We start from the raw sequence: 19,707 nt of genomic DNA, 5'->3' as shown, positions 1-19,707 counted from the left end.
AATTGCGTATTTTATGTTGTTAATTTATTGTCCACAGTTGAGCCGTAAATGCCCTGCAAGTAGCAATAAATATTCGCAAAATAAGAAATTTATTTAATATTACATTGCAAAATTTTCCTTCACAAAAGCCTCAGTGTGGAAGCTCCCTAAACATTTGCTTTAAGATTTTACACCGTCCGTTAATCTTGCATGAAAATTGTACTTGTAGGTCGTGTTTGCTAATATTTAATTAATATTTGTCTAATGTAACGTCGCGAATGTGAGGAGAAAGTTTGTGTGAGAATGATGCTGATCGTAAATATAATAAACATACAATTATTTATGACCGCGCTATCTGCCAACGGAATGGCTTAGTACAGAGATTTGGCAAAGAAATAAGTTTATTGCAATAATGGCTGATTTTTACGCTAATATTTTTGGATGTTATCATTAAGGACCTCCAACGAAGGATACACGGCATATAATAAAAACAATGTCGTAGCATTTTTACAATTAGCAATGTGACGTGCCTCTTCAATTATAGGAGACCACAGCATGCAAATTTATATATTGGTACAGTGGCAAAATTAATAATATTTGTTATTAATATTATTTAGATATATAAGTAGAAACTTAAAACAGACAAAAAAGGATAAAACATAAATAAACATACATATTGTGATTTTAACTTAAGAAAAAGTATTAGCAGTTTACCAAACTGCTTTTGAAGAGCATGCTGGAAGCAGTAAGTTCCCGTTTGAAAAGAAAACCTCACGCTCAACACAGGGAAAGTTAATACACTTGATATTGTTATAATCATTTACTTCATCCTTTTAAGGAATATTTGGTGTTCAGCCACCTTTTTTTTTATTGCTTTGAATGACGAGACGAGCTTGCCGTTCGCCTGATGGTAAGAGATCCCGCCCATAAACAGTAGAAACACAATCCTTGAATCACAAAGTATTGTTTGGTATTCCACTGCGCTGGCCATCCTGAGACTTGAGATGTTAATTCTCATTATGTCCTTTAGTTACACTGGCTACAATGTCCTTCAAACGGGAACACAACAGTGACTACACACTGCTGTCTGGCGGCAGAAATAGACATTGCAGTGGTACCTACCCAGGCGGACTCTCACATATGAGAGAACTACCACCACATTCATGACGTAACCTTCAAAAGCTAAAGCAGAGCAGCATTTCCCTTATAGCCTTAATAATAAATTCACGTCACGTAATATTTATTTTATAGAGATGAAACACCTAGATAAGATTCGATGCGTCACTTCTGTATACCAAGTGCATTGAATACATATTGTATATTTACAACAAGTTCCTAGGACTATGTAAGGTTAAAGTAGGACACCTTACTAGACTATCATTTATTCATATGTGCGATAAAATAGTAGACACATGTTTACATTTTATTCTAATTTTTTTATGTTGATACTGCGGTAAGAGCTTTGGCGTAAATATAGCATATATATTGCAGGAAAATAAGCGTGATATCGGATAGTTTATTAAAAATGTTTGCTAATAATGTTTTTGTAGCTATTACAAAATATTAGTTAAATATTCTCTTACCCTGACAAAGATTTTTTGATATTCTCGCCGTTTGTGTTTTCGTGTAAGGGATATTATAATCAACTACTAAATAATCCGAAACATATAAGGTAACACTATAGTGTTACCGTCACTATACAGGTATACCTGTAACTCTATCACTGATAGAGTTTAGTAATATGTTTATATTTTTGTTGTCACAGTTTTGATTCAGAAATACACAGACGAATTGCTGGGGATAATCATTACGTTATCAAGGCATGAAAATAAGCTTCAGGAAATATGGATATAATAGAGCTCTTGTCAGGGAGTTTTTATAAATAAAATTATTAATAAATAATTCGTTGTAATAACTATTTCTGTAACCAGAATGACATGGTATAAATATATAAATAACATATTCCAGGTTCGTTTTTAAAAGAACTTTAAGCATAAAGCTATAATTTATACGCCACTGTCAACGCACACATCACAGCTAAACAGAAAATGTATATGACTAATAGGAAATACACCTAGTTAGGTATTAGTATTGTCATCTCTAGAAAAAATATGTATTCTTGTCCTCAGCAAACAGCTTAAATCCATAAATGTTTCTAACCATTTGAAAATAGCCAATGATATTTGATAACGAGCTTATGGCTGCTCCGCCTGGGTGAAAATGTTTTTGCGGGTTAAATATGTTACCGGGATTAAAAGAAGCATACAGTATTGAGAAAAAATATCAAAGTCGGTTAAGTAGTTCCTGAAATTAATGCATTCCAACAAACAAACTCTTTAGCTTTATAATATTAACATTAATTAAATACATCCATTAAACTAGCAAAAAAAATGCATAACGTTGGATACTTTGTTATATTAGGCGATGCTTCGATACATGTAAACAATACAGTCATGCTTATATCAATAAAACGAAGCTTATTACATTGATCGATGTTGCTTCTAGGCATGAAATATACAATACAGTTAAGCCTTTAGGCGGTAGACAGACGTGCAGTAAATGTTGTCACATATTATGACGTAGGTATATTTCTATCTCATGTCATAAAGTTACAGGGCGTCTAAATTGTCATCTAAAGTGAGGCATATTTTAGATAAACCGTGGGTAGACTATTATTGAATATGCAATTTTGAAAAGGGCACATGTCCGATAATGTGAAAAGTTCAGGAAATGGAAATTTTCTAAAATAGTTAAAATAAATAATTTGTATTAGAATTTGGTTTCAATTAGCAATAATAAATTACAGAAGTTTTGTTATTTGTTATTATATATACATTTCTCGACATAGATCTAAATCTTATATTTCTGAGATGTGCCCTTTTCAAAATTTCATATTCAATTCAAACACCAATACATAATCACACTATCAGTCCAAATCAACCTAGTCAGTCGACACAAATCAATAAATTGATTAGAATGTATTCATCAAAATGACATAATTAGATGTCAAATTTTGATCACGATAATTTCAATGAAAAACGCAACTTTCTTTATAAATAAATGAGATAGTTTGCAGTTGGTTAGACGTAAACTTGGATACGTTCGATTTACCTAATCTTTCCATCTTGAGAGCCAGTTTTATAAAAGGGTCGCTTTTGACACCTTGAACGTAGATGCGGATGAAAATAGTGCAGCATTATTATTGAATTACATTACTTATTGAATTTGATTACAAAGGAAAATTTTGTTCTTCCTCTTTGCTTACTTCATAGTTATCAATGGTTTCTTCTAGGGATGACCAGATTACGTATACATTAGGTAATATATTCATAACATTCCATCATATGAATAACAATTATCACGTAAGTAGGTTCCCAGTTTATAAGAGTTTTGACAGATATGTTCCTTCTGCTACTGATCATGTTGTTTACCATCACGAACATAACCTCGTCTAGGCGTTTAGGTTCCGTAGCCAAAATGACTTTCTATATTCATTAACGCTAATAGAACATAGACAAATGTATGAGATGGTATCCTATCGATAGTTCTAATGCTAGAAATTTCATTCTCATACATAAATTTAGCATTTATCATTCTAGAAAAGCATATTGGCTACAGGTGCGATGGAACAATTTTTGTACTATTTAATTTAGATTAAAGAATGCGATTTTAGAGTTGCAGCGTTACTCAGCGTGTGTCATTTCCATACGTTAACTAACGATTGTAAAAGAACATATTAGCAACGGGTCCAGTGGAATTTTTTTTCATCTTGTTAATTTAGATTAAAGAATGCTAGAGTCGCAGCGTTATTCATCGTGTGGGCTATATCTCGCAGTTTTAACATCTAATTGGCAGTGTAAAGTTGTTCACCCTGATATGCCGGATAGGCTTTTGCGTAACACGGTTAACATTACACATCCCTCGTGCATATTTCCCCATGCATCATCGGTTGGAGATAACTCGTGTTCAAGGCGTTTAACTAATAAACACTATTTCTAATTACACAGAAGTCTTATGATTGCTGATTTGTTTATATTCATAACATTTTAAAAACTTGTTATTTAAAACTTCGTCTTCAAAAAATTCTAAAAACTAAAAAAAAATTAGCATTACTTATGTGAGTACCAATTTTGGAGGTAGTGCCTAATTTCAATTAAACATTGTCTTCGTATATTTTTTCATGCATTTATCTACCTTAATTGATACTTAGTATATATAATATATAACTTCCTCCTTTTTTGAAGTCGGTTAAAATACAATAGATTTATGTTGTGTAAAAAGATCTATGTCGCATTTACTATAAACATTTGACAAAAATAAGATAACAAGCGATCTATATTTATTGTAATTTAAAATACATTACGTTTTAAAATACAATATAGACGTATTTTTGCAACCCGCCACGTTAAATCCAAAGTCATTCATGTTAGAATAGATATGCTAACATAATGTAATACACCTTGTTCCTGGAATTGTTAAAATCCATTATCTAAATAGGTCAACAAATATTGTTATCAGTTTAAACTAGTTAATCTTTAGTCAAAAGATCTGGTTTATTGATAACTTATACATAGTTTTTAGTTCTAGAATACATCCGGTTAATCGTCAGCGGTAATAAATGTAGATGAGATCGATTTACTTGACACTTCTACGTAACACAATTAAACGACCGCCTACCAAGGTAATGTTGACACTAATGGATACGTTTGAGTTAGTAACAGACCGGTTACCAGTACCAGGAAACAGAAAAGCGAAAAATATCAACGGAATAATAAAAATAGAAAACAATTTTACAAACGGATAAGGATACAGGTTTGCAATGTGGCCAAATTCAGTGGGTAAACATCTTAAACAAGTGAGTATGTTTTTACTTCACCTGTTTTTACCGTTACGCTGCATCGACCCCTAAAATATGGCAACCTCGAAGCCTACATTATTTTGATAACTTTCTCAATATCACGACAAGTATATGCGATAAAAAATCCTGCCCATGAAGAGGATCAATGGAATTTATGCTTTTAAGCAGTAAAAAAGATATTTAATGCATGAACATAAACTTGTTCGGTTTCGATTTTACTGAACAATGTGTCACTTGCGCTGACAATGAAATTGTTATGCTTGTGCTATAAACACACATTATCAGATAAGTTATCAGAGATTGGATCGAAATTAAATATTAATCAATTGCGATTTAGATATTACCGATTAATGCTCTGCAACTAACATTGTTTAGTGTGTCTTCAATAATTGAAGTATTAAGTCGATATAAATAAATATGGCGGAAAAAGTGAAGAAGAAACCATCGTTTTTTACATTGAGGAGATGGAACAGTCAAAAAATGAATAATGATGTGCCGTTAGATATGGTGGCGCCGAACCTGGCGTCTCCTCGTGTTGTGGATAATGTGCAATCGGTTAGGACACAGAATTCACCAGCAGTGTCGAGGAGAGTTAACGTCGCAGCGGATTCTAAGCCTAGAAAGTAAGGGTAACTATTATATGACATATAGACTTAATAAATAAGTGATCTAAGGAACTTTACATGTAGATATAGTATTGCCAAGTCTTCAGTGATGAAAAAAAAATATACGATGATATCAATTCAACCGCAGTACATTTAGTTTTAAAATACGCCACGAAAGCGTAAGTGTTACTGATTGAGTGATTAATAATGATTGATGAGTACTAACGATATATGAACAAAATTTATGTAAAGAAGGTAGAAAAATATTAAAAAGACCAACTGGATATAGGTATTTTACATCTATTCAAAAATTGTTACTATAGTAGAACATTAAAAATAATGAATTCCAGTAGTTAGTATTTTGGTACTCGTGTCAATATTATAAAATAAATAATCGAAATAAACCTTTATGATATATAATACTTATTTCATTTTATACTTTATTTCTGTCGCGTTAGTTATTAAATTTGACATTACAAATAAAGTAATAAATTTCTTCTCTTCAAATATAAGACCACACCGATCTCGGTATTGTAACCTTTATAAACCAATACCTTTACGAGGTTAATGTATAAGACAAAATGGGTTTTGTCAGAAGTAGGAAAAACAAGCTTTCTACTTTATTGCATGGAACATAAGTACACACAGACAGAATATTAAATTATTGCACATATCCGAGTAATATATTATGAGTATGTTCCACAAAGGCGCAAGTATTTTGTCAATATATTGATTTATCGCTTTCTTGGCCTGGTACTCGCGCGGATCTTCATACCGGTTGTTGGGTCGTAGATTCGATTCCCGGGCAGGGTAACATTTTGTGCCAAATACCCAGAAGGGTTTTATAATTACCTTTAGTCAACTAATCGATCGTAAAAGCTAAGCTAAATCAGAGACAAATGTAACACGTAACTATTGACTTATTAACTTTAGTTCGGGTAGAGCTGAAAGATTTTGAAGTTCCCGAATTTCCTGACGGTCTTATTTTGAGATCTGTGCTCTGTCTTACTTATAAACTTATTTAGCACTAAGAAATGGTTAGGAATTGCTTAAATAATTATCAAAAACTTCACCGGTTTCTTAGTTAAACCTTATTAAGAAGCGGATTTTGACTTACAGCTGATCGAATAAATTTCTGTTTTAACTAAGCACAGCTTTGCGCAAATTTTATAAGACTGTATATGTATAAGTATATATTTTTAAGCAAAACTATTGCCATGTTCGTATCAATTATCGCAAGCAGGTTGTCAGCCGGCGGCATCAATGAGTTGGTGCAATGCGCGTTGTGTTTGGAGGTGATGCACAACCCCAAAATGTTGCCATGTCAACACACCTTCTGCATGGCTTGCCTCACCGTTTATATAGCCGGTTTGTATTACTTCTTTATGTGTTATATACGTAGTAGTTGTATTTATGTGAGAGACTGGTAGGATAGGAACCGGATAGCGACCAACGTACACAAGATGTTCAAACCCGCCATAGTGGCCCACGTAGGTGTGTCGCGTTTCGGTATCAGCCTGGGTATATCCGGTTCCAACAGGCCGGAATAGTAATGTCGACTACCAAGGGATAATATTTCTTGTCAGTCAACATTCTATTAGAGTCCACTCCACTTATCATCAGGTGTATTGGGGTCAAATTGCCATAATAAACCTAAAAGTATTTACTATTAAATCATAGGTTCTTTCTAAGTATTTATTTGTGAACTATTATAGGTGACTGCAAAAGAATTTCATTTTAATATCTAAACACCTCTAAGTAACCTACATTGTTTTCTACTTTTTAACTGCGAAGCAAAAAGAGAAGTGTTACTTATTACTTCTTACAAAATAAAATTCGTTAATAATACAATTTGTTGACAAAACTTAATATCACACGTTATTTTTTTCTAGATTTAGCAGTAGTTGAATGTCCCATCTGCAGGACAAGAATCCAAGTGCATGGACAGAACTTTGTAAACGAACTACCTTCAAACTTATACATAGATTCATTACTAAATATAGTTGGCATAAAAAATATGCCGGTAAAAACTTCAGAAACCCCGCCATCAACCCCCGGTACGGTTGGAATGCAAAGCGTGGATTTATTCGCTGCTGGGGTTAGATGCTGTCATTGTAAAACTATGTGCGATAGTACAGAAGTTTCATCGTGTTTGCACTGTAAGTTGGTAAGTATGCTGGACTGATTTATTACAAAAACAAGACTACATAATTATTTTTTTACTGCTTTGAATGACGAAACGAACTTGCCGTTCGCCTGATGCTAAGCGATACAACAGTAAACAATAAAACCCCTAAACATTGATTAAATGCGTGTGTAGGAATTCACTTTATTGATTTAATTATTATACGAGATTATCAATAGCAAGTTTTATACCGCCTATTAACTGCCATAATAACAAGGTCCATTGGATTCTTTAAATTTAAAAAAAAAGATGGCAAAAAATAGCTAAACCGGTAATTCACTTTTGATTATTGGAATATATTGTTTCCACTCTGATATTTTTGGGTTGACGATAAAATTAGCTACAGTTTCACATCTAAAAAGGGTAGTAAAGTTACAATCCTTTAATGAACTCAAAAGCAATGCAATTAAAATGAACAATATCCCTCCACAGAAATTCTGCCAAGTCTGCTGGTTACAACATTTGGACGATATGAGAACTCAAATGGCGGCAATAATAAAACAATTAGACGTCGCAGCCACTCGCTTAGACCACAAAATTGAGCATTTTAAGGTATGCGTTATTCGCAGCTAAATTTGACAGAACTATGACAATAGCCTAGTTGGTTGTGGAACGGACTGCCGAGACGAATGCCCGCAGGTTCAAATCACAAAGGCACAATCCTCTGACTTTTCTAAAAAATTATATGTGTATTCTTTGTGAATAATCGCTTGCTTTAACGGTGAAGGAAAACATCGTTAAGAAACCTGCATACCTGAGAAATTCTCTATAGGAATTTCGAGGGTGTGTGAAGTCTACCAACCCGCACTAGGCCAGCGTGGTGGACTAAGGCCTAATCCCTCTCAGTAGTAGAGGAGGCCCATGCCCAACAGTGGGACAGTATATAATACAGGACTTATATTGTTTTGTATGACGATGGACTTAACACTGATTATTTTACAGGACCGATGCGAACGTATAGTAGAACAAATTAACATCGCTGCTGATGATAAGATAAACGCCATAATCGAGTCCAAGGAAAATATTCTACGGGAAACAGGTGTTCTGCAAAAAACTGCTGATATGTCCGCACTCGCTCTTAAAACTTCACTAGAAGAAGCCAGAACAGTCGCTAAACAAGCAATGACTTTCACTGATCCTGTAGACGAACAAGAAAGAGTAGGTGCAATATTCCGTAATATTTATTACCTCAATCATGTACACAGTAATCTTACTAATTAAATCTGAACAAATCGCTTCACGATGATTACAATGACTAAAATACTTTAGCGATACGAATGGGGGCTGATAACAAGTTTTACCGTTTGATTTTATTGGGGTTTTGACACGATTTAGAATTAAAATTAATGCGTTTTAAAAATCGTATTATCTAGGGGAATTCCTTATACTAACTATATCTATAAATGTATTACCTTGTCAACTAGGCATTACTAAACATTGTGAATGCATCATGCAAAATACATTTTTGCAATATTAAATAAATAGCTGTTTAGATTGTTGAGATAAAATATTAATCAATTCCATCTAAAGAAAAATATATATTATGATGCATAATAAAGTAATTAATAATATATTTCTCAACAATTGATAATTTTCGTAATCATTAAGATACAAACAAACCCACCGAAAGTACCTAAACTACACAATTTGAAGCATACATCATATAATTACAATGTAATTCGAAAATTGCTGCAAAAGCAATCCCAAGCAACATTAGATGTGTTGAAGTATTGGAAGTCGTAACGGCTGTTTTTGTCAAATTCATTTTAATGCAAATTTGTCCTTCACAGGTGTCAACGTTCATGAACCTCCATCAAAACGCAGTACAACTTTTATCAGACGTGTCGAAATGGGACACAGACAGTTTTGTATTCGACAAAGAGAATTTCCGCCTAGAAATGGACACGGCGACGCCATTAGACGCCGAGTCTGATGATCCAGTACCAGAAGTCGCTAAGCAAAACGATCCGCTCGAGAGTGAAAACAGTCTTGTCATGTACTACAGGTGGGTAGACCTCGCGTTTTTATGGCATAAACAAGAAAACTAGTGTAACATATAGTGATATAATAACTTACAATAATAAAAAAAAAACACGGATGCGTTGCTAAAGGAAAGTGGAAAGGAGGGTGTTTGGGCTTCCAGATATCAATTACCATACAATAATCAGAAACGAACTGTCATTTCAGTGGTACTATCCCCGTCGAACGGACCCGTTCTTTCTATTGATATAATATAAAAGCCTTGTAAAAAAGTTCTCCTGAACAAAAATCTCGTTATATATTTTCTTTGGATTAAAAGTAGCCCATGTCCTTCCCAAGGTTTCAAACTCTATATCAAATTTCATCGAAATCCGTTAGGTGGTTTTTGAGTTCACGCCATTCGGACCGACCGACAGACAGATAGAGATGTAAAGATAGGTATGTCCACACTTTACAAAGTGTCTCTACCATGTAAACATCTGCTCAATTTTTATAACCTAACAGAAGTTAGTCATCCCACCCGCCCATTCTTGATCCGACAGTATGAAACAACAGCTATGTGATGCCACTCGTTACTAACTTCCGTTTGGTCATAAAGATTGATAATATAGTAATTAGTAATTGACGAATATGGCCGGTTCATAATTGTATTGCTAGCATTAATGGCATAAATTATTGTTAAAATTCATTCGTGGCATAATAAAATTATAAATAATTTCCACAGATAATAATATTAAAATTATTATTTTAAAATTTATAGTATCACAGTTCACAACTAAAAGAATTCACGCGGTAAGTATTTTGTCTATTCTTGATTTTCCGAGAAGTCACTTCTACTCTACTTTAGTAACGAATCCCGATCTAAACTATTACGGGTTAATGACATCGCGAAATAATAGTACTTGAGTTTCGATTAATTTTAAAATATTCCAGCCAGTTCAATATACCTACTACAAAACACTTTAATGGCTTCATTAACGAATACTTAAAACTACACACCAAACACATCCACGCACGATCTACATAGCAAAACGTTTTGCGTTATGATTAGGCATCGCTGTTACACATTTCAAGCGGTGTCGAAATTGCAGGCAACATTGGAAATCGAAAGCGGGGGGCGTGCGGGTATTCTAAGAATTCAATCACTCACCTTTTTACATGGGTGTCTTCATACAGCCGGTTAATTCACCAGTTCAAGTTGCCAACTTAAAATCATCAGTCGGAGAACAGATGTGAAAATAAAGTAGTTAATGCATCTTATGAAATTTTTCGCTAACTTTTTAACTCGCGTGATGTCGGCGTGCGCGCGCGATTCCAACGATTTTTCATAATTAATAGTCAGATGAAAAGTGAAATATATTCGATAGTAAATTCGTTACATAGGTAATTGCATGTCGCGCAAAATTATTTGGAAATAAATCGTTTTGTATTGCATATTTTTCTTCTACAGGAATATTATGATTCATTATCACTTTACTATATACATCTATTAGATACCTATCATTATAATTATTACATATAATAAGTTTTATTCGAAATTTGAACTTGGCATTTACATTCCAGATCTCGAAACTTCGTCCCACATTACGTATGGCGCAAGACGTCCCGTCCGTGCGGCATCGGTCTGAGCCCGTGGGACAACCATCTCTACGTCTGCGGGATGGATAGCCACTCCGTTTTGGTGGTAGAACGGACTCAAGCTAAAATAGTCACCAGGCTCTCGCATGAGGACATGCTGTGTCCCGTACAGATCGCGTTTATGAAGAGTCTAGGAGAAATTTATGTTACAGGTTATATTATCCGATTATGATACTACTTCTTCTTCAACGTTTGGAAGTCTACTGCTGAACATTTACCTCCCCTTCAGATTTCCAAACCAATAAGTTAGATGCGACCTGTATCTATCGTGTAGACTGTAGATAAAGAAGGTTCAAATTATTTTTGATTTGAGATTTTTTTTTATACTTTTTGGAGAATCCCCGAAAAATTAGGGGTTAGACTGATTGTTAAGTTACGTACTAAGCTCCTATAGAGCATTTTAAACTATAATATTGAATGTACTCTATATATTGATAGTAGGGTGGAATCGTAACTGTCGCATTATGTCTATTCCTTATTTAAAGTCTACAATATTCTCGTTTCCCTTTTAGCCTTAATTTTTTTTCAAGCTCAGTAGATAGTTCATAAATAATATTCTTTGGTTCTCCAAAAAGTGAACATCCAGATAATATATGAGTAAATGTAGAAAGCCGATTTGGCTTTGTTCCAAAACTTTGAGATGCTTAGATTGTGAGATTTAAAGTGAAAGACTGCAAAATATATTCTGCATGTGATGAAATAATTTCTTGGCTCCATTTATGTAAGTTTCAAATCTTTAACATGTTGCGATTCCGAATTGTCAATTGAATTTAAATGGAGTCTTTAAATATACATATACTACAGGAATACTAAGTACTTAACTGGCCGGTACAATGTATATATTCAAATATTATAAAATAAAGATATTATGAACCATCGTTCGATGAACCTGTTTAGTACTTATACTATATACAATAAATATACAAGTTAGGTATTATACAGATATCTTATGAGGGACTACCTACGAAATTAAATGATGACATCTTTCAACATCAAATCTTTAAATTTTCACGTTACCGTGATGCACCTGCCTTATTTATCTCTGCACCACCCTAAGGTTGATTTGGAGAGAATGTTTATAGCTTTAAGTCCACCTACGTGCATTTGTACATTAAGTGCAATTAATAACATAAAACAAAACATAATAAAAAAGCGCAGTTTAACCATTTGAAATAATATAAAGATCTTGATAGTGTTACAGCTATTTATTTATAAACATTCTTATTATCTGGCGAGGGACTAACAAAACTCCATGGTGAATTAGAAAAAAAAAATACGGTCATCTCCGATTGATCCTAACTCTGTCTAGCGTGAGGTCTGTGTATCATAATTTTGACACAAGTAGACGAGTTAATGATATGACATTTTTACTGCCCGCCCGCCGCCTGTCTGGCCCGCCTCCTTTTAATACAATAACGGAAGATCTGAACTCATACAAAATAGCGTGCAGGTATCAAACCCTGAGGCTCATAACAATCCTTAAATGATGCCATAAGAAGTAATTATTACTTATTCTATAACAATCTAATAATTATTCCAATTTCATTGTTACAGATAAATGGAAACACTGCGTCCACGTGTTCTCTAAAGAGGGCGAGTATCTGCGGAGTATCGGCCAGAAAGGGAGCAGGATCGGCATGTTCCGATCGCCTGAAGGTGTCGCTACGGATAACACTAATCAACACATTTATATAGCTGATACTGGCAATGATAGAGTACAGGTGATTTTGTTTTTTTTTTAATAAACTTTTTTTAAATTCTTGTTTAAGGAGTTTTGTCGTATTTTGATACTATGTCATTCCACAAGTACACATTGAGCGATGTTTACACATTTCCCCTAGTACTTTTAAAATATTTTTTAAACAAAATTCTAGTCCCCCTGATGCCAACACATAATTAAATTACGCTACATTATTAGCTAAAATGAGGTCCACTCCGCCTTCATTTGACAAAATATAAACGTATATATCGCAAACCTTCGTACCTAAATATTATAATATTTCAAATATTATAAAGTCTATCAATACAAATATAAGCGCTTTCAAAAGTAGATTAAGACCTGTGCTCGCCAGTAAGACATTTTATTATACAGAGTTAATTTTAGATATTGCAAAAACTAGAACGCGACTTTATCCTGAGCCCAACATGGTGTCAGGCTGATATTGAAGTCTTGGCTGCCCCTGTAAAATGCCCTGAAAATTTACTGTAGTTTTTTTGTATATCATTTATTTCAAAATGCCCTGCTTTACTTTCTCTGACGCTCTCCAAAGACTAGATCAGTAATTATACACGTGGAATACTGACATAATGGTTTGCTCCGACAAACTACAATATACATTCAATAAGACAGACCCGCATAATTCTGGCAATGTTTAACCGTTCAGTCCAGCAGTTATTATCTCAGTATAAACTAGCGTTTGTTATAACATATAATTCATTTCAGATATTACAACCTGACGGCAAATTCATCGACCAAATAGGCGTAGTTGTGAAACACCAGCCATCACACACTGCAACTGTTTGGGAGACTAAAGAAGTGACGTGCACTGAACTGAACACTCCCACAGCGGTCGCAGTAACAGCTGACCGCGTCGTCATACTTGACAGCGGGAATCGTAGGGTCAAAATATACAACAAACAGGACAAGGGCAAAATAATCGAGTTTGGATCCATGGGGCAAAGGAAAGGGCAATTCAGACAACCTGAAGTTCTAGCTGTGGACCCCATGGGGTACATACTAGTGGGCGATTCGGGCAACTGTAGAATCCAAGTATTCAAACCAACAGGACAACTCGTTCGAGTTTTTGGAGGGCTGGGAAGCCAACCAGGAAAGTTTGGATGGATATCGGGCATACATGTCACGAAACAATTAGATATTATAGTCAGCGACACCAAAAATCACTGCGTCAATTTCTTTTAAATAACACCAAATATATTCATAACAACATTTATTTCAGTAAAGAATCATTACTTTTGTTATAAATTAATATCTTACGTAATAAATGAGACAAAAATAAATTGATGTTTCAATTGCCGAAATAAAGCTATTCTTCGTAATTTTATGTCAATATCACAATAACAGATCTAAATAAATGAATGAGGTTCGATGACTTTTCATTATCTATTTAATGATAAATTCAATAATGAGAAATAATGTTTGACAAGCCTCTAAACATGATTTCGAATTAATTAGAAATAAACATAGTCTTTATTATCGTTATTTTTAACTCTTTCACTTAAAGCAAATTAAAAGACATTTACTGAAAATAAAAATAGCACCACATACTAGCTGAGATGCTAAACACTCATAATATTATTTGCTCTAACTGAGGTCACCATAAACTCTGTGAAATGTAGAAAATTCCCAAAAGTCTGCAAACAATTGTTAGTCACCTTCTATAGCTTAAATCCTATATAATATACCACATATAGTACATATTATATTTTATATTTTATACAGTATCGGTGCAATAATTTACGTACTTTCTCTATCCTCTACTCATAGTAGGTGTCTACCACTTGTTCACGGAATATAACTCCACAAATTAATAATATAACTGAAAAAATATATTTTTTATGTGATATAACAATAATGTGCTCTTGTTTTAATTTTTAAACAAAAAGTATATAATGAAACAATATTGTTCAAGAAAATCATTTGAAGATGTCCGTATATATCCATAAATTCTGGTAACCCCATAAAATGAATGAGGCAACTGGTATATTCTATACTATATAACGAAAAATAGGTATATTTGACTATTATCTACAGAAATACGTATATATACACTTTGGACGCCATAGTTGCAATTCCGTCAAATAATATACTCTAAAAACGGGAGGTATCAAAGTACCTACTGTAAATGTATTAGATGATCAACTTCTGAAAGGGTTTTTAGAAAATTGTAGAAAAGTGGTCTACAGTGGAAAAATGTCACATCGTGTTGGTATATTTTGGTAAAAAATTCATATTCGAATACCTAACACAAAGATTTTAAGCTAAGTCTTATTGGGGAAATTTGTTACAAACAACTCATTTTTTTCTTAATTTTTCCAGAAACTTATGACATACCATAGTTTTCACCACAAGTTAATTATTATATTTCATCTTATTTTAATTTCTGCTAATCCTTAAGAATTTTTAAATAATTTTTTGTAAAAGAACCTGTACATTGTACAATGATTGAGTTTTTACCACACATAAAATGTTTGCATTGAATCAGTTTTGAGATATTACAGTTTTGAAATATTAACAGTTATAACTGTAGGATAAAGGTGTACAATAACACATACTAATTATATGGCGTAAATCAGTCTCGAATAGGTGGTACGAGTAAATTAATATTAATATATTTACAATATCGAAACTGATTTAATAATAAACCACTAAAATTAACATTGAGATTAGTTCTTAAGATTAAGACTTAAAGCCATGATCATGAGAAACATCGTGAAAAGAAATCTCAGGAAAATTTGTAAAATGCATACGAAATGTACGTAAAACAATTTTTCAATAATAGTTTAGTTCCAAAATTAAATCACTATAAAACAAATGAAGCATAATTATAATATATGGAATTAAAACTCTGTTAATTTAAATTGAGCAGATGTAAATAATACTTTATAAATTGCATTTTATGCTTCATTACACTGAATGATTTCTTTATGCATGACTTAATTTCATAGTGCCCGTTTAACAGTGAAGGCACATTTGCAAATTGATTTAGGCCCACTTGCAATAATCTTGGGCTTGGCAAGGTTAGGACATATTTGTCATATTTATATCATATCAGTATATAGCAGGGTACAAGAACCATCTATAAATATAATAAAATTAGACTAACATGTACTCGCAGCAATATTTTGAGCAAAAATTTCGGCAGTCTAGCGGCAATATTTCAATGGTTTTAGCAGCACAAATATAACATGCCGCAATTCCTGCATTTAAAAAATTGTAGATGTCGGCTTGCCGTGATTATTCTCTGGCAAATTGCTTGCATAACACAACTTCTGCATGTTTTGCTGTTAATGTAAACTTCGCTTTACATTTGCTAATCCTCCTTTAACATAAGTGTCTCCATATTTTTAAATATTGCGATTGACATATTCAACTATTCTCATTCCTGTTCATATTATTTTTGAAAGTTTGCGAAGGTATTTCAATGTTTTATAACGTATTATAATTAGGTGACATAACATTATTTAAATTTGGCACATAGATAGACCATGTCCTAGGTAAACAAAGGATAACTTTAATATTATGTATTTCAATACGCGAGCCGAGGTACAAGTAAATCTCTATAGTAGCATATAAAGATTCCTTGTCTCAGAAAACCACAATCCTTTTGCAACATGCAAAATAGTAATCGGGAATTTACTTTAAATGGACACACTTACGTCAATGAAAGGTCTTTGCAACTATCTGGTTCTTTTTTATTATATTTTTATTTGTATTTATTTTAGTATTTTTATGAGGATCGCCAATTTGATTACAGCAAGTGGGTGTTTGTGACCAACATAGCAACCTTGAATTAATATATTTTCATGTGAACATTTGGTCATGTTACTTATAATGAACAATGGATTAAGAGGAGCGGCACGGCTGACATCTGTTTACCGAATGACTGTCGCCAAGCACTACCGAGTCGCACTCCGCCGGCGGGCCCTCGCTGCTGTCGTGTTGTCTCTATAATTAAATAAAACATATTTTTTATATATTTATTTATATGCATATATAATCAAAAAGGAATAAAATAAATAATAAAGGTAGGATGGGAACAGTACTATATGATTTGCTAAGCAATTTTTTTCCTGTAATGGGAAAGTGCCTATAGCTCATTAGCTCATAGTCATGATTGACACAAATACTCTGATATTCTAATGTCTTATTTGATTGAATACTCAAACAAATTTCCTGCTCAACATGGAAATCAAATACAATGGCTTCAAAATAACTGTTACCTTAAAATATTTGCAATAAAACAATCGACTTCATTTCAAAATCAATACATAGGTGCAAACTGCATTATACTAATTAATTTTTGAAAGTAACTTTTCACAAATACTTCCTTCATTAAATTCGCCTTATTGTTTAATGTATAGTTTATAACGTTAAATACCCTACTTAAAACTGCCAATATCTTACGCTTATTTTGTAACTAAAAAGTCAAGGTGAATAGAAAAATAGAATTTACGGTTATAGACAATGTTTTCACACTGCATTATGAATTGGCCCTGGTTCAATAATGAGATTTTGTAAACATAATAATAACCTCACAAAAGGAGTCAATGTTTTGCCATTCTAACTGAACTAATAAGGTTTTGAATTATTTTGTTTAATATTTAATAGTATATTTGACTATGTTTGATTTTATGCATTTTTTAATAGGTAACAGCTATTAGTACAAAAATGCTTCTGGGAAAAGAGCCATCAAATTCGATATGAAATGAGGCAGTAATTCAAATTCCAAATAATGCTATGTGCAGAAGTGGGCATGGAGTAGGGATATTGCTCCATTTCTTCATTGCATTACGCATTGTAATGCCCGCTGACGTTACATGCAAGTATTTTGTCGTTTTTCTGTTTATTGACACTCACCCCTACTACCAAATTTCAATTGCTTATAACTTGTGGATAGTTCATCAGATTTCAATGATTCCTTCTATTTTAGAATTTATATGACATACATATTTTATAAAAGTTATTAAAAAAATAAGTCAAATATCCTATTCTAATGAACTTTAAAATTCACAACTTATAGTATACTTTGTGCAATGTAGACTTGTATATTATTTATTACATTAATATTCAAATTAGTTAACAAATCATGCTTGTGGACACAAAAAGAATTTTAATATTTCCAAGGAGCTGTGGAGATAATACATAAAGGCATATAGCAGGCTCAAAATATTTTTAGGTAATAGTCAACAAACATACCTTTAATTCAGTAGCCAGACTGCGGAATGTATCTTCAACATTGGTGTTGTCCTTAGCTGACGTTTCCATAACAAACATAATCTCTGGGACATAGCGGCAAAAGGACTTTGGTTCATCGGGTTCCACCTCTCTTTGATCAGTCAAGTCACATTTATTACCGATGAGGGACACAATGACATTTGATGATGTGTACCTTCTCACTTCTTCAATCCATTTTTGTAATGACAAAAATGTAGATCTTTTGGTTATGTCATACACTGAAAATTTTAAATCAACTTTCTGTAAGATATGCTATGAATATGCTTACTGATGATTCAGTGATTACATAATATATTTACAGAGTCTAAGTATTATATTCAAGACAGGACAGGTCAATATGACTATGATTAATTATCATATTATTAAAAATTCTATCTCATAATATTTGTAAATTTAGGATAATCTAAACATTTATCTCAAGATTTTGAATACAAAAAAGCTATTACATCACAATTAAAAAAGAAACACAAGCGATTTACTACAGTAATTTTAAAGTGGAAATGTTTATGCTGCTTTTTCAAATATAACATAATAGATGGTGCCATATTTTTATTATGCATTAACTGATCAACTCGTAATTTAGTTTCTGTAACATTTTTTACTTTGAAACAATACAATTACAACATGTAATAGTAATATTATTTATAATAAAATAATACAGAATGTTACATCTAATTAACTCCCGTTATTATTCATAAGGTTAATGGATTGAATTATTTTTGGATATATAATAATCTTGAAAGTATGAAACATACATTTGAAAATTTTCTGACAATAGATTCTTATGGAAGATATATATAATGATACTAATAACACAAGAATGATGATATAATGTTACGGCACAACACAGTTCATTATATCAGCATATTTCGTTCATAATAGCATTATGTTTCATAAACAATAATGATGAGTCACAATAAATATCCAATGACATAGAATATGCTGTTGTGGGCGTTTAATTACAACATACCAATGATCACTCCATTAGCAGAACGATAATAGCTCTGGGTAATTGTTCTGAACCGCTCCTGGCCTGCTGTGTCCCAAATCTGAAGCTAAAATACAAAGTATTTAAAATATATCATATAAAAATAAAACGCAACATGTAAATCTAATTAGATAACTGCACTAACCTTGACTTTCTTCCCATCCACTATCAATGTTTTCATTGAAAAATCTACGCCTATAGTATTTCCGTGCCTTTCTATGAAATTCCCGGATTTCAAACGTTGAACAATGCATGTCTTACCAGTGCCGCAATCACCGATTAGAACTATTTTGAATAGATAGTCAAATTGTTCGTCGGGAATGCTCATCAGAGTATTTGGGTTACGGCTGCTCATTTTTAAATTAATTATTTTTTATAAAAATTCTGTTTACGTTGTTAACTTGACATTCCATCGTCTAATGACAGATCAAAGTTGCTAGTTGCCACTTAATTAACTTTTGGATTATTTTCTTTATAGCGTGGAGTTGCAAATTGGCA

The 19,707-nt window shown here is 32.8% G+C and overlaps 2 protein-coding genes across 3 annotated transcripts; one reads left to right on the top strand and one right to left on the bottom strand.

Moving 5' to 3' along the window:
- The first annotated feature begins 5,166 nt into the window (after positions 1-5,166).
- Positions 5,167-14,263, top strand: LOC115444733 (RING finger protein nhl-1). 2 transcript variants are annotated; one of them, XM_030170630.2, is made up of 9 exons: positions 5,167-5,460; positions 6,686-6,810; positions 7,335-7,609; positions 8,060-8,179; positions 8,570-8,785; positions 9,418-9,632; positions 11,171-11,397; positions 12,800-12,966; positions 13,689-14,165. In XM_030170630.2, the coding sequence occupies exons 1-9, from the start codon at positions 5,255-5,257 to the stop codon at positions 14,163-14,165; spliced, it is 2,028 nt and encodes a 675-aa protein (XP_030026490.1). In that variant the 5' UTR covers positions 5,167-5,254. The 2 variants fall into 2 exon arrangements, with proteins under 2 accessions (XP_030026490.1, XP_030026489.1); XM_030170629.2 differs by having other exon boundaries at positions 5,174-5,460; positions 6,683-6,810; positions 13,689-14,263.
- On the bottom strand, positions 14,179-19,653 carry LOC115444736 (ras-related protein Rab-43). The gene is made up of 4 exons (XM_030170632.2): positions 19,355-19,653; positions 19,192-19,276; positions 18,183-18,439; positions 14,179-16,931 (listed from the first exon to the last, which is right to left on the bottom strand). The coding sequence occupies exons 1-4, from the start codon at positions 19,562-19,564 to the stop codon at positions 16,830-16,832; spliced, it is 654 nt and encodes a 217-aa protein (XP_030026492.1). The 5' UTR covers positions 19,565-19,653; the 3' UTR covers positions 14,179-16,829.
- Between the last annotated feature and the right edge of the window lie 54 nt (positions 19,654-19,707).

The sequence above is a fragment of the Manduca sexta genome, chromosome 16, assembly GCF_014839805.1.
Source record: "Manduca sexta isolate Smith_Timp_Sample1 chromosome 16, JHU_Msex_v1.0, whole genome shotgun sequence".
Taxonomy (NCBI): domain Eukaryota; kingdom Metazoa; phylum Arthropoda; class Insecta; order Lepidoptera; family Sphingidae; genus Manduca; species Manduca sexta.
This window is presented reverse-complemented; position numbering and strand designations above follow the sequence as displayed.

Excerpts from the sequence above, each read along its gene's own strand:
- LOC115444736 (XM_030170632.2), bottom strand. The coding sequence starts at position 19,564 with ATGAGCAGCCGTAACCCAAATACTCTGATGAGCATTCCCGACGAACAA. Across the intron at positions 18,440-19,191 it reads TGCTAATGGAGTGATCATTG|TGTATGACATAACCAAAAGA; the intron begins GTATGTTGTAAT and ends TAAAATTTTCAG. Across the intron at positions 16,932-18,182 it reads GTCTGGCTACTGAATTAAAG|AGACAACACGACAGCAGCGA; the intron begins GTATGTTTGTTG and ends ATTTAATTATAG.
- LOC115444733 (XM_030170629.2), top strand. The coding sequence starts at position 5,255 with ATGGCGGAAAAAGTGAAGAAGAAACCATCGTTTTTTACATTGAGGAGA. Across the intron at positions 9,633-11,170 it reads AGTCTTGTCATGTACTACAG|ATCTCGAAACTTCGTCCCAC; the intron begins GTGGGTAGACCT and ends TTTACATTCCAG. Across the intron at positions 12,967-13,688 it reads CTGGCAATGATAGAGTACAG|ATATTACAACCTGACGGCAA; the intron begins GTGATTTTGTTT and ends AATTCATTTCAG.